General features: G+C 47.3%; 1 protein-coding gene across 3 annotated transcripts in view; it reads right to left on the bottom strand.

The window, feature by feature from the left end:
* Positions 1-11,665, bottom strand: part of PLAAT3 (phospholipase A and acyltransferase 3) — a 31,530-nt gene extending 19,865 nt beyond the window's left edge. Inside the window, exons 1-2 of one of the 3 annotated variants that reach the window (XM_006745628.3) lie at positions 11,521-11,665; positions 10,991-11,068 (exon numbers count right to left, since the gene is read on the bottom strand). In XM_006745628.3, coding sequence (XP_006745691.1) covers positions 10,991-11,005 — 15 coding nt within the window. In that variant the 5' untranslated portion in view covers positions 11,006-11,068; positions 11,521-11,665. Of the gene's footprint in view, positions 1-10,990; positions 11,069-11,286; positions 11,460-11,484 lie in introns of those variants that run through there. The other 2 variants (XM_031041743.2, XM_031041742.2) reach the window with 2 other exon arrangements.
* Positions 11,666-15,085: the final 3,420 nt, after the last annotated feature.

Raw genomic sequence — 15,085 nt, 5'->3', positions numbered from 1 at the left:
CCATGCTATTCCTTATGTTCCACAAATAAGTGAAACCATATGATAATTAACTTTCTCTGCTTGACTTATTTCACTTAGCATAATCTCCTCCAGTCCCATCCATGTTGATGTGAAAAGTTGGGTATTCATCCTTTCTGATGGCTGAGTAATATTCCATTGTATATATGGACCACATCTTCTTTATCCATTCATCTGTTGAAGGGCATCTCGGCTCTTTCCACAGTTTGGCTATTGCGGACATTGCTGCTATGAACATTGGGGTGCATATGGCCCTTCTTTTCACTACATCTGTGTCTTTGAGGTAAATACCCAGTAGTGCAATTGCTGGGTCATAGGGTAGCTCTATTTTTAATTTTTTGAGGAACCTCCACACTGTTTTCCACAGTAGCTGTACCAACTTGCATTCCCACCAAGAGTGCAAGAGGGTTCCCCTTTCTCCACAACCTCTCCAATATTTGTTGTTTCTTGCCTTGTCAATTTTTGCCATTCTAACTGGTGAAGGTGGTATCTCAATGTGGTTTTGATTTGAATTTCCCTGTTGGCTAATGATGATGAGCATTTTTTCATGTGTCTTTAGCCATTTGTATGTCTTCTTTGGAGAAGTGTCTGTTCATGTCTTCTGTCCATTTTTTGACTTGATTATTTGTTTTTTGGGTGTTGAGTTTGAGAAGTTCTTTATAGATCTTGGATATCATCCTTTTGTCTGTAGTGTCATTAGCAAATATCTTCTCCCATTCTGTGGGTTGCCTCTTTGTTTTGTTGACTAAAACCATAAATAAATTTTAAAATAATATAGATACATATATATCAGATCTTAGAATAAAGAGACTCAAAGGATAAAAGCCACAAAGGAAAAGGGTAAAAGGTTTTACAATTTAAAAAATGTTAAAGGTCTTATTATTAGAAGTTTCTATCATTGCCTGTTATGTTCATGCTCCCTTTTAAGGGAAAATGATTGCCTGCAATCCCAGTTGCCTAGGCAGCCGCCATATTTCATACCCTGTGACCAACGCCTCCCACCTCAGCCAGCTGGACCTGAAGAAGGCAAGCAGGTCTCATCCTATGAACCTCCACATGTCCTTAAACTAAAACTAAAACTAAAACTAAAACTAAAACTAAAACTAAAACTAAAACTAAAACTAAAACTAAAACTAAAACTAAAACTAAAACTAAAATTTCTTTACTTGAGCTAGCTTAAGTGGGTTGCTTGTTACTCACAGCCAAATGAGCCAGACATTCTATGCATTGGAAAAAAACAAAATAAAACACCACAAACTACCATGATCAACTGGAAGAAAATGACAGAAAAACAGTTTATATCTTTAATATATAAAGAGTTTTTATGAACCAATAAAAAAGATGTAAATACTAAAATAGAAAAAAGTAGACAAAGGGCATGATAAGTAATTTAAAAAGAAGAAATATATATTACCACTAATATAAGTAAACATATTCTACTTCACAAGTAATCAAGTAAATGCAAATTAAAAACTGGTTTTGGGGGGAAATTAAAATACCAATATTAAATATAAGAAAAGATAAACACATACCATCATTCATTGCTGATGCGAATAAAAACCAGTATAACTTTTCTGAAAGGCAATTTGGCAATCTGTCTCACTAACCTTAAAAATATTCATACTCTTTGACCCACTTTCCATTTATAGACTAGATCTTAAGGAAATAATCTGAAATGCCCACAAAAGTTGTCCATCAAAAAGTGACATCCAATGGCAAAACATCAGATACCTAAAAATCCTACGTAAAAAGATTATTTTATTCTTGCCATATTTATATACTAGGATACTATATGTTATGTTTTAAAGTTTTATTTTAAAAGAATACTTAATGATAATAAATGCCCATTACATAATGGTTAATGAAAAAGCTTTATACAAAATAGTATATTTTTTAAACTTTGTTTAAAAAAGAAAGCACATATAGAAAAGTTGTGGAAATACACCAAAATGTAAACTGTTTATTACCAGTCGGTGACATCTGGGGTATTAATTTTCTTTTTAATTCTTTTCTAGTTTTCCAAAATGTTTATTTTTTTTTAAAGATTTTATTTATTTGTCAGAGAGATAGAGAGAGAGAGAGCACACACACACAAGCAGGGGGAGCAGCAAAGAGAAGCAGACTCCCCACTGAGCAGGGAGTCTGATGCGGGACTCGATCTCAGGACTCCAGGATCATGACCTGAGCCGAAGGCAGTAGCTTAACCAACTGAGCCACCCAGGTGCCCTCCAAAATATTTAAATATACGTATATTCATTTTAGAATCACACACACACACACACACAAACACAAAACCTGACAAACATCAGTGTGTTCAATTTGGGGTAATCTACACCATTACTACTCTGTAACAAAATAAATACACACGACAAAAAGACTAGAAAGATATACACCAACATCTTCACAGAGAATCCCTCTGGGTGCTGGGATGGTTACTGGAATTATTTTGCTTCCTTCTCTTTATCTGTATTTTCCAGCTTTCCTGCAATGAGTGTTTTTAAGTTCATAGCATGCTTCCTGACATTGTATTAAGAAACATTTTCAAACATACAATTTAAAGTCTCAAGCGTTCAAAACTGAAAGCGTTGTTTAGTGAATATCTGTATACCCAAACACTTAGACACTACTCTTATGTTACTGCATTTGCTTTATCACAAATATGCCGATCTACTCATTCCACCTGCCAAGTATCTTTAAACTCTTCTTTTAAACTCAAATGACCGGCGTTCTGGGAAAAGCAGAGGGAGTGGGGACAATGACAAAGGCAATAATGGTGTGCGATGTGCTCTAACTCTGCTCTAGGACCCACTGGGTTCCTGACCCCGAGCCTGCAGCCTTCATCCCCAGCTGTGGTTCTCGGACACGAGCCTGCGCACAAATCAGAGGAGAGGGGCTTGCTGGTGTGTTTGCAGAATCACCGTGTACTTTTAACAAATAGTCTGCCCCACCCTAGGGCAGTGGTGTAAGCGGCCTCCCCTTGAGAATCCCTTCACCTTGGGCATGCCCACCTCTGCCTGGGAGGGTCAGGGGACCCATTCATTTGCTCCTTCACCCAACAGATGCTCACAGAGCTAGACGCCAGGCACCAACCTGGGCACCTGCGCTGTGTCTATGATCAAAGTAAAGATCCATGCCTTCATGAGCTTTTGCTCAGTACCAGGGAGAGAGACAGAAATTTTTTTTAGTTTATTTGAAGCCTCAGTAAATAAGTAAATCATCCAGAACATTGGAAGAGATACCAAATAAAAACAAAAAAGAAAGAAAATGTAGAGCAGTGTTAAAGGAGCTGGAGGGGACGGGAGGCGGGCAGAGACTGCAATATTAAATGAGGGGTCAGGGAAGGCAGACAGTGGGCCCTGCAGAGATCTGGAACATCCAGGCAGAGGGAACAGCCTGAGCAACGGCCCCAGGTGGGAGCGTGTTTGAGGAGCAGCCCGGAGGCCAGTGTGGCTGGAGTGGAGGGGGTGAAGGAGGAGAGGTGTTGAATGCAGGATGGAGAGTGGTGTGGATGGCTCAGACGAGACGGGGCAGCGGGAATGGCAAGTAACGGGTTCTGGATTTCTATGAAGGTCAAACCGACAGGATTTGCTGATAGAATGAGGTGGGCGTGAAGGGAAGTGGAGGCAAAGATCACCCCAGGGTTTCTGGCCAGAGCAAGTGGGAGGCAGGATGAGCAGGCTGCGGACAGAGCAGGCTAGGGAGGAGCGAGCGCCCCTGCTTGGGCGCTGGGGTTAACCGGGCTCCGCGGAGCCAAGTGGAGAGGCCAGGAAGGCAGCTGAATACGGGCCTCTGGAGGTCAGGAGTGTGCTCTAGGGTGAGGGTCACGGTGGCCTTTATGAGTGCAGCTCCTATCGGAGTTGGACACCAAAGTCCGGCCGAATGGGCGTAAGGGGGGAGGGGGAGAGGAGCCGCAGATGATGCTAGAAAAGGCAGCAGCACCTGAGATTTTTGTTGAAGTCCTGAGAGGCGAGAGGGACCGTGTATGTGCTATAGGTAGAATTCAAATCCGAGTCCTATACTCTGAACCCTCACATCCTCCGGCAATCAGAGAAGGTGGTGAGGAGGGAGTGGCCTTAAGGGGGAGGATGGAGACAGGGAAGCAGGGGTGCGGGGCAGACTGAAGCAGAAGCACAGCTGTGAGGGGATCTCTCGGTGCCCGTGGGGGCATTTTTTTTAAAGCTTCCAGGTGGTTCTGCCGTGCAGCCTGGAGTGAGAACCAGGGGAGAGGGTATCTGAGGGGAGAGAGCCGTGACCCTGAACATCAGGCTGAGATGAGCAGACATACCTCATTTTGCAGGTGGGGAAACTGAGGCTAAGGGAGATGAGGTCGCTTACCCAGAGTCAGCCTGAAAGTGGCAACGGGGCAGCTGGACCCCAGCCTCTTCCCCCACTGCAGGGAGAAAGGAGACAGCCGAGCCCTCCAGCAGACAACTCCGTCTGCAGCCCCTGCATAGTCATCCACATTCACCCCTGCAGCTCCGATCCAGTTTGAGACCCTCAGCTGTGGGCGCTGGACAGGACCAGAGAGCACAGCGACAGCACTTGCAGAAGAATTTTCAACCCAAGCGGTGAAACAAAACAAAAAGAATGTGTTTCTCGGGGCGCCTGGCTGGCTCAGTCAGTGGAGTGTGTGACTCTGGGGTCGTGAGTTCGAGCCCCATGTTGGGAGGGGAGCCTACTTAAAAAAAAAAAAATAAAATAGATGTTTTAAAAAAGAATATTTTTCTGTAATTCAAGGCCACTACGGAAGTGCTCCAACTCACACACATCTGGCCCCATTTAGCCTCATCGGTCAGAGCTTTGCAATTTTGGTTTTTTTGAATGAAATATTTCAGATGTACAAAAAAATACAGGAAGTAGGCTACTGAGCATGACTCATGAGCATGTCTAAATCCAGATGGCTTTCGTTTTCATTAAAAAACCTACTGACGGGGCGCCTGGGTGGCTCAGATGGTTAAGCCTCTGCCTTCGGCTCAGGTCATGATCCCAGAGTCCTGGGATCGAGTCCCGCATCGGGCTCCCTGCTAGGCGGGGAGCCTGCTTCTCCCTCTGCCTCTCTCTCTCTCTCTCTCTCTCACGAATAAATAAATAAAACATTAAAAAAAAAAAAAAGCCTACTGACTACAGCTTGGGGCTCCAGAGCCAGACAGCGTGGGTTCAAATTTGGGCTCTGCTACTTCCTAACTGGACAGCCTTGGACAAGTTACCCAACTTCTCCCAGCCTCGGTTTCCCCAGCTGTAAAATGGAATAACTCATGGGGTTGTCCTGAGGATCAAATAGGTTAATACCTACAAAACACTCAGCAAATACCGCCTGGCACAAAGGAAGACTTCTGTACACGGCAGTTTTTGCTGCCCCTCTCCTTGGGTATGTTTTCGGTATGTTTGATTTGGAAAGTTCTCAGTTCCAGGACCAGATGGAGATGCCGTGGAGATTGGGAAACCCAGCCTGAGAGCAGGTTCTCCTTGTTCCCAAAATCACATGTTGTGGGGAATGTGGAAATTCCAATCTCAGCCCCTTCATTCCTGATGCTCTGGGGAAACTCCTGGAAAATTACAAGGTCCAGTGTGGATGCCAAGAGGGGACTTTCTAGCAAAGAGCTGGGACTTTGGTACCAAGGTTCGAGGAAGAGAAGAAACCTGTGAGGGGCTGGGCATCAATCCTGTCTATCCAAGGCTGCGTTTTCAGAAGCAGAGCCCATGTCCACCCAAGATTCTGCCCCTCTCTGCTCTACCGCTATGTGACCTTCAGGAGTCCCTGAACCTCTCTGAGCTTCTCTGGTACAATGGGGCCATGCAGACCCATGCAGCAGAGTCTATGTGAGGAATAAATGCGATCATGGGGCAAAAGCTGTAAAACCAAGTACCTGGGAGAGGGTTGAGACCTTGTGCCCCGGGCTGGGTGCATGCAGGAAGCATGACCGGAGGCCTGACTGCCCACAGCCCCCAGCCTCAGCCCCAGAGAGAAGGTAGAGGAGGGACTGGGCTGATGTATCGCCTCTTCCCTTGCCAGTTGCTGGGAGAGGAACAGGGGCAGCTCCAATGGGTTCCAGGTCCAGCCCCTGTGGCCCCGAAGGTCATGAGCAGCCTAGAAAAAGGAGGCAAAACTTATGGGGCCTCCCAGGTTCTTGACCTCCAGGCCCGAGGCCGGTGTGATGTATGAGTCCAGCCTCACTCCACATGAATCAGGACTGCCTCCTAACTCATCTGGAAACCACCACGGCCACCGCCGCCACCGGGCACTTCGCACACACGAGTTATCTGGAATTCTTCACAGCCGCCCTATTTTTTACAAGTCAGGAAACAGCACAGAGATGGGAAGTAACTTGCCCAAGCTCTCAGAGCTCCCCAAGAAGCCGGGCCAGGATTCCACTGTAGGTCTTCCTGAATCCAAGGGCCAAATTCTTTCCACTATACCCAGGAGTTCGCATGCAGCTACTGACTTCCAGTAACAACCCGCAAGGTGAGCTTTGCCTCTACATCACGCTTCTCTAGGCCAGAAATGCCCTTGGCTATTCACTGGCAAAGTCCTACTGATCCTTCAAGAGGACACTCCAGCAAACAGTGTTGCTGCTGCTTCCACGGGCCACGGCCCGGTTTTCTCGGGGGACTATAATTGTTGAGCTGAGCCCATGAGAACAGTGATCAGGCTCCATGCCCAGCCCACCAGCCACACCCAGCAACCAGCCTGGCACATAGTGTTCTCACTGGAGGTTTGCAGCCTCCAGGAAGCCCAGCCCCGACAGGGCCCCTCTGGAATGTGGATGACTCCCTGCAGGGCCTGGAGCTATCGTCCCTGCCCCTTAGCACCTTAAGAAGCACTGCAGAGATCTGTCAGAACATCAGGCGAACTGAGAGGCTCACAAAGTTGTCACAAGGGAGTCCAGAGTCAGAGATCAGAGTAGGCCCATCAGTGTCCTCCTATTGAGACAGAGCAGGAACTGGACTCACGTCCCTTCAACCCTGACCGTGAAATCCAGAACTCCCTGGGGGTCTTCGTAAGGAAAGAAAAAAAAAGCTAAAACTCTGTGCTTCTTGAGGAGCCCAACTTGCAGGAATTCAGAGGGAAGGCGCTTACTGAAGGGAGGATGTTTACTACAAAGACTGGCCAAGACAGGACCAAACCAGTCTGCACCAAGATGGGCAGATCCCAGTGCTGAACTCTCACAGACTTGTCTTCTCATTATAATACTCAAAAATCAGGCCAAGGGGGTGGAGACTTAACATGCTAATTAGACATGGGACACAGGAAGAAGCATGACCTTTAAGTGCACAGGTGTGAATAAATCCTCCACTACGTGCTTCCAAGGCACCCTTTCCCCACCCTCCCTGACCTCTCCTCTGGGGAGTCAGAGAATTCTTTCCTTCTGCCGCCTCCCTTGTGCTTGAGCACAAAGCCCAGTAAAGCCTTGCCTGCAGCTCCTGGTTGGCCTCTTACTGATTTCTGTTGTTTAGAGGACCCAAGGGCCCAGTTCAGTACCGATATTCTGGAGCCTCAGTTTCACTCTGGATATGCACTTCCCCAGCAGCTAGCCACAGGTTTAAGGACAGCAGGGCTGGAGAAGCAGAGGCAAATTTGGCCCGCTTGTTCTAAGCAAATTTGGAACACGGAGAGGAGAGAATGGTCAGCTCTGGCACTGACCAGGAAGAATCACAGGCTTGACTAAAGGGCTCAGAGAAAAGGGGAGCCCTCGTACACTGTTGGTGGGAATGCGAGCTGGTGCGGCCACTCTGGAAAACAGTATGGACGTTCCTCAGAAAGTTGAAAATAGAGCTACCCTATGACCCAGCAATTGCACTACTGGGTATTTACCCCAAAGACACAAAGGTAGTGATCCGAAGGGGCTCCTGCACCCCGATGTTTATAGCAGCAATGTCCACAATAGCCAAACTATGAAAAGAGCCCAGATGTCCATCAACAGATGAATGGATAAAAAGATGTGGGATATGTATACAACGGAATATTATGCAGCCATCAAAAAAATGAAATCTTGCCATTTGCAACGACGTGGATGGGACTAGAGGGTATTATGCTAAACTAAATAAGTCAATTAGAGAAAGACAATTATCATATGATCTCACTGTTAGGAGGAATTTGAGAAACAAGATAGAGGATCATAGGGGAAGGGAGGGAAAAATGAAACAAGATGAAACTGGAGGGGGAGACAAACCATAAGAGACTCTTAATCTCAGGAAACAAACTGAGGGTTGCAGGAGGGGAGGTGGGTGTGGGAATGGGGTCACTGGGTGATGGGCATTAAGGAGGGCATGTGATATAATGAGCACTGGGTGTTATATGCAACTGATGAATCACTGACCTCTACCTCTGAAACTAATAATACATTATGTTAATTAATTGAATTTAAATAAAAATAAAGGACTCAGAGAAACACGGGCTGGACAGTAGACAGGCAGGCTCTCCATCCCAAGGAGGTCCACGCAGCTGCTCTAATAAGAAATGACATTTGTCAAGCTCTAAGAGGCAGGCAGCCACACACTCAAAAGACTGGGGAGGTGGGAGCTGTATTCCTTGGGTGCAAATAGGAATAAGTTGTCTGTAGAAATTTTTAAAACAATAAGAACACACCTTGGGGCGCCTGGGTGTCTCAGTCGGGTAAGCGTCTGCCTTCAGCTCAGGTCATGATCTCAGGGTCCTGGGATGGAGCCCCACATTGGGCTCCCTGCTCAGTGGGGAGTCTGCTTCTCCCTCTCCCACTCCCCCTGCTTGTGTTCCCTCTCTCGCTGTGTCTTTTTTTTTTTTTAAGATTTTATTTATTTATTTGAGAGAGAGATAATGAGAGAGAGCACATGAGAGGGGGGAGGGTCAGAGGGAGAAGCAGACTCCCCGCCGAGCAGGGAGCCCGATGCGGGACTCGATCCTGGGACTCCAGGATCATGACCTGAGCCGAAGGCAGTCGCTTAACCAACTGAGCCACCCAGGCGCCCTCTCGCTGTGTCTTAAAAAAAAAAAACAAACAACTTTGTCTTCTACATGGAAGTTCGATCAGAGAACACCCAGTTCTATAGTCTGTGGACAAACAGACTTAGCTACTGTTCCAACAGAAAGTTCCAAGTGGCTCAGAGGGGTTCGAGCTCACACTGGGCACGGTTCATGTGCCAACTCTCAAGGTCCTACATTTTCCTATGTGTCAACACAGAAGACAGAAGAGTCAGCTCTCCCTGTGCCAGAAGAAACTAAAAGAGAAGTGGATCCCTTTCACCGAGAACTAGACTCATTCTAAAGCAATGGATTAAATAAATATCAGTGCCCACTATCACTCAACCATTTTCTCTGATTTCTTCAGAAGAAGGAAAACTTGAGAGAATTTCACCAAATAAGATTAAAAACTTATGATTAATTTTCTGGTGATGATGTTTTACTGAAAATGTTTCACATGTGGAGATATTTAAAAGGCACTAGATTGATTTTTTTTTAAGACACAGTATTACAATTTCTGGAATTTATTCTGAAATGTGATTTTTATGAATCTCTGACAAACCTCTCCTAATGTTTAAGACTTTCCCTAGTTGTATATCTGTGGTTTCATGTAGAGGAGCTTTTGAAATTAAAATTAATAAAAAGTGCTCTTCAGTCAGCTGTGAACAAAGATGGATGGACAAATCGAGCTCAGCTCAATACAGAACATGAATATGCAAAGATCAATCTTGACAAAGTCACGGACAACTTTCCAGAAGTAAAAGTTCCAAAACAGAAACTGTCATGTTGCTATTATTCGTGACTGTGACCAACCTACATGCAAGAGTGAGCTTTCTTTCAAAACTACATTCGTGCAATTAAAAACTTTTTAAAAAGATTTTATCTTTAAGCAATCTCTACAACATGGGGCTCAAACCCACAACCCTGAGATCAAGAGTCACAGGCTCCGCTCACTGAGCCAGCCAGGTGCCCCGAATTAAAAACTCCCAATCCATTACTTTTTCCTATTTTTCTCCATAATATTTACCTTCTTTTTCTTTTCTTTTTTTTTTTTTTTTTTACTTTTGCACTGGCATGTTTCCTATACAAACCTCAATAAAATAAAATTTTCACTGTTTCTTTTCTGGATATTATTACTATCCATTTCATGATTATTATTGAAAACAGTGTTGTCAGATAAAGGAGAGGGATATTTAAAATGACCACTCGAGGCATCATATACGCCAGGTCCACCCTGATGCCAGTCCCGGTGGCATAGTTCTGTGGATTGAAATAATAATAAGAGTGAATTGCAGTTGAGCACTTACTATGTGTGGGAAGCACTATTCTGAGCACGTCCTATGTATGAAGTCCTATAATCTTCATTCTGGGGAACCGAGTGGATTTCAGACAGGAAATGCTCAGAACAGCACCCTGCAGGCTTGTGCCCCAACCAAGTGCTGTGTAGGAACACAACCCCAGGTGGGTCTACATCAGCAGCCAGTGCCCTGAATCCCTCAGGGTTCTGCTAGGTTGAAAGGAAGCATTTGCTAAGCCCCTTTATGATTTCTGAACCACATCACAGACTAGAAAAAGTAAAAGTGAAAGTCTAGAAATCGCTGTCAGAGCTGGTCATGGGGTGAGTCAGCTGAAACCAAAAAAGCCCAGAGAAAAGGTCAGACCCAAGCAGGGGCTGGGGCAGCAGGTCCAGCCCCAGACATCTGGCCCCAGGAGCCAGTCCAGGATGTTCTGGTCTGACTGGGGGAAGCAGGACAGGGCCTTCGCGGAGCAAGTCGCCCTTGCTGCCTCCCTCCTCCTGCAGGTCCTGCCTGCCCTGGCATTAATTTCAGACAGGTGCCCAGGCAAGAGTAAGTACTGAGACATCTGGACCAGGAGCAGGCTAACCCACATCCAACACCTTAAGCCCACCCGCTGCAGGAGGTGTGGTCCCACATCCTCCAGGATCCTCACTCTCCAGTAATAACTCAGGCTCCAGGACAATGAGTCCCCACTAAAACACAGCCCCCACCCCGGCCCACGCCGCCCCACACTTACGATGGACGCGCGCATCTTTTTTCGCCCAGTGGACTCTCAATTTCAGGCTGGAGTTCGGTGTATCTGCTGCGTAAAGCCCTGAGGCAGGGGGAGCAGGGATTCATTATGTCATTAATAGGGAACAGCGTTCCCCGATCCCCAGGGTACCGTGACTTCTAGCAAGGAGACGGTGCGCGGTTCTCCTCTGACCCTTCCCAGGGCCACTAGCTCACTCTTCGAGGTCCTCGCTACCCCCTCCCTGCCCCTGAACTTGGCCGTGAACTGATGAATCCCTTGAAGGGTCAGGGAAGGCTCACCCGACACCTGAGAGGCGGCGGCGCAGCCGGGGAAGGACGATCAGTGTCGCCTGCTCCCGGTGGCGCTCCCCGCCCGCGGATGTCAGCGGGCGCGGCTGCTGGCGGGCTGCCCCCTGACTTGTTTACGCCCGCCTCCCCCAACTTCTCCGTCTCCCACTTGGCCGTCCGGGACCTGGAGAGCCACCCCGAGCACCTCACCCTTCCTTAAGTTCGGGAAAGGACCGCTCCACCCACCTCTCGAACTTGGGAGGCAGCGCGCCGCCAAGGGACCGCGTTTAATGGCCGCAGAGGCTCCAGCCAGCGTAAGGTCACCCGGCTCCTCCCCGCGCGGCTGACTAATGAGAGCCTCGCAGAGCTCCCAGCCCCGCGACAGGGACAGCCTGCTCCCGCCTCTGGGTCAGAGGGCCCGGAGACCTCCCACTCACCGCCACTCCCCACGCCCTCCTCCACCTAGAGGCCCCCCGTGAACCCAGTTCCAGCGCCACCTCCTCCTCACCGATTCCACACACGCGCTTGGGGCCGCCCAATATTGAAGACCATGTTGTATTAGACTCCATCTGTATACACACCACGCTGGACTGTAATCAACGGACTTACCTCCTCCATCCGAGTGGGCTTATAGTTTAAAACTATATTAAAGTTGAAAGCCAGCTGAAGGCTTTCAGAGGACCAGCACAAAGAAAGCACTTTTAACTATTGGGTCTTAAGCCATCAGATATCCCCCAAACCGGGTCCACAGCACAAATTCCATGAATGAATGACCAGACACAGGCCCTTCCTGGCACCCGGCTCTGGCTGGACTGTGGCTCCCTAAGAGTGGAACCAGCTCCCCTTCATCTCTCTTCTCCCCACTCCCAGCCAGCCCTACGCCTTGCAGTCGGGATGCTTGGGCCACATCCTGGCCTGCTCACTTGCTGGCTATAGGGTCCAGGACACCCTTCACTTTCTGAGCCTCAGTCTATTCATCTCTTAAAAGGAGTGATGATAATACTGGACAACATATAAGATCACATGTAAAAACACATTCCCCAAAGGGAGAGCCACAAATGAAATGATGCTTATAAAGTACTGAGCCTGATGTGTGGCACGTGGTGAATCCTCATCAGGACATGTTGGCTGTTAACACAAGGAAAAGCACGTGCTCATCACATCACCCGTCATTCACCAGCTTCCCAACGGGAGAGTCAGAGGCAACACAAATACATACCAGAGCTTTATGGGCATTGCTACTCACCCAACAAATTGTTTTTCGTATTAAGCAAGTGACTAGTAAAGCAGCCCAAAACCCAAGGTGGAGGGGTTGGGGTTTGAGAACACCAGACTGACTTCTGCTTCTCCTTCCTCTCTGCTTTCAGAACTGCCCAGATGTCGATTCCCTTATTTATTTCCCCCTGTGCTGTGCCTGGGAAAACAAAACAGAAAGCATCCTGAGGGATGAGGATGCCAGGAAAGTGATTTTCGCCTTCCACACAGCGCTCAAGAGGAGCTCGGTAAGACAGACCCAGGCCAAGAAGCTATACCACACGATGTTGGTACCGCCACCAGCAAGACTGTCCCTAGGTGCCCCCCCCCCTCCAAGTCTGCCACCGCTGTTCGAGTGGGAGGCCATACCAGGATCAAACCAAGAACTGACTCCAAAGCCTCTGGTCTTTTCTGCAACCACAGTCACGGAGCCCCTGTTCTTCTTGTGGTGGGGGAGGGGTAATAATCATTATTTTCAATGTCTCCATTTTCTGCCTTCTAAGGAGGACGATTCTCCAGGAGAATCCAATGTTTTGCAGTCTCTGAGAAAGTAGGAGAAAATGGCTCAGGCTTACGCTGAAGCATGAGACCTTGTGGGGATTCTGAGTGGGTGGGGTAGGAGGGCAGCAAGGCCAGGGGGAGAGAAGGAAAGGGGGTAGGGGAGAGGGGGGAAGGGGAGAGGGGGGAAGGAGAGAGAGGGCAGGCAAGCCACATTTAAAGGAGCAGAATCCATTAGGAGCATTTTGTGTGAACATGAGGGTTTCTGTTGCTTGACATTAACTCTCAAAACCTGAACACTCTTCTGGGGAAAACTCCATCAATGTCAAAACTGAATACAAGCTTGTTTTTTTTAAGTAGGCTCTGTGCCCAGTGTGGGGCTTGAACTCAAGACCCTGAGATCAAGAGTCACTGCTGACTGAGCCAGTCAGGCACCCCTGAATACACGCTTTTTAACGTTTATCCAGGCTACTCTGGTGCGGCTTTGGGAATATGCCAATTCTGACCGTTTGACCAGAAAAATCAGGTTTTTATGAAAGAAAAGGAAGGTGAAGTGTAACTTCCTCCTGAATCCCATTTCTGAAACCCCTCAAGTCATAAAGAGAACAAATCCCTATTGAGAGGCTCTGAAGAGCTTCCCCTGCATAAATGTGCAGCATAACCACCATACTTCTCTTTGAAAGAACATTCCTGAAATGGTCCAGGTTTCTCATTCCCCTATGTCTGTTAAATGGAGCAACAGTCCGGGGCACTGGGAACTGTGGCGGACATTTGTTTTTGTTTGTCCAGCAATCTTTCACTTGGTGACTGTGTGGTTCTAGTGGACCTGCCTAATGACAGTACCACATTACCCTGACTAGAGACACATGTGACCTTGGTCCAGCTATCAGGCCCCAGCCCCCAGGCTATTGCAATTGACCCTGAAGGAACGTATGACCCAAGCCAGACCAATCAGAAGCCTTCTCTATATACACACACATTTCTAAGTAGGCAGTGGGTTAAAAAAAAAAAAAAAGTCTTTTTCCCCTGGAGACATTAAAGTGGTATGATGTAAGCCTGGAACCGTCTGTGCCTTACCTCCCCGGCAGCATGGAAGAAATCCATCTGCAAAAGCAGATAATACACCTGCCACGTACTTGAGATAATAGCCCTGCTGACATTTGAGTTCTTCCAGTGCCTGATGTCAGTTTTGCTCCTAGACATCCAGTTATCATTTTTTCTTTGATTCAGCTGGAGTTGAACTCATCTTTGCAAAGTGATATATGGTAATCAAAGGCAAGAATGTCAACGCACCAAAGACAAACCATAGTTTGCTTGACTTCTCCCCATCCACACACGCCCTTTCCCCTCCCGTTTTTCTCCCCAGCTGATGCTATTGGGGGTATCACCACTCTGATGGTAGTCCCGAGTTTTCACCATACTCTTCCTATCCTATCAGTCTGTGAGTTTGCACCTTCCCTAACTATACTGATGAGCACAAGTGCAACAGCTAGCCTGCCACCGAACATATGATCACCCTCAGGGAGAGAGAGGGAAGACAGGGAGGAAGGGATGGATGGCAACTGACCACACCAAGTGTATGTTTCAAACTATAAACATACTAGAAATCTTACTGCAGGGCCAAATGGGCTACGTCTAGCAATTAGCCAGTATTTGGGAAGTTGAATGCAACCTCTCCACTGGCTCCAAGTTGAAAGGGAAAGTCACCAGTTGAAAGGGAAAGCTTTCGATAGAGCTTCACTCACTCCCAAAGAGGAACCATTTAACCAGATGGGGCAACCAAATGAAAGCGCTACAAGTTCAAGGGTCCTCACAAGTCCACGTTACTGTAAATAAAACTTGTGTTCGATTTTAAGTCCAAGTCCATGGCCTTCTCCAGCACTATGCTAGCAAGACTGTTCGGTATGGTTTTGCAGGACAGAGAAAGGTGATGCACCCGAACCGCATTACCATTACCTCCTTTGACATGGGGTTAATCCCTCCCCTTAGATATCCTATTCACTTTGCCAAGCCCAAATCTATTTCACAGACCTTCCCATATTAAAGAACGGAGAAAGAA

Source organism: Leptonychotes weddellii, chromosome 11 (assembly GCF_054177405.1).
Source record: "Leptonychotes weddellii isolate Sample4059 chromosome 11, ASM5417740v2, whole genome shotgun sequence".
NCBI lineage: Eukaryota > Metazoa > Chordata > Mammalia > Carnivora > Phocidae > Leptonychotes > Leptonychotes weddellii.
This window is presented reverse-complemented; position numbering and strand designations above follow the sequence as displayed.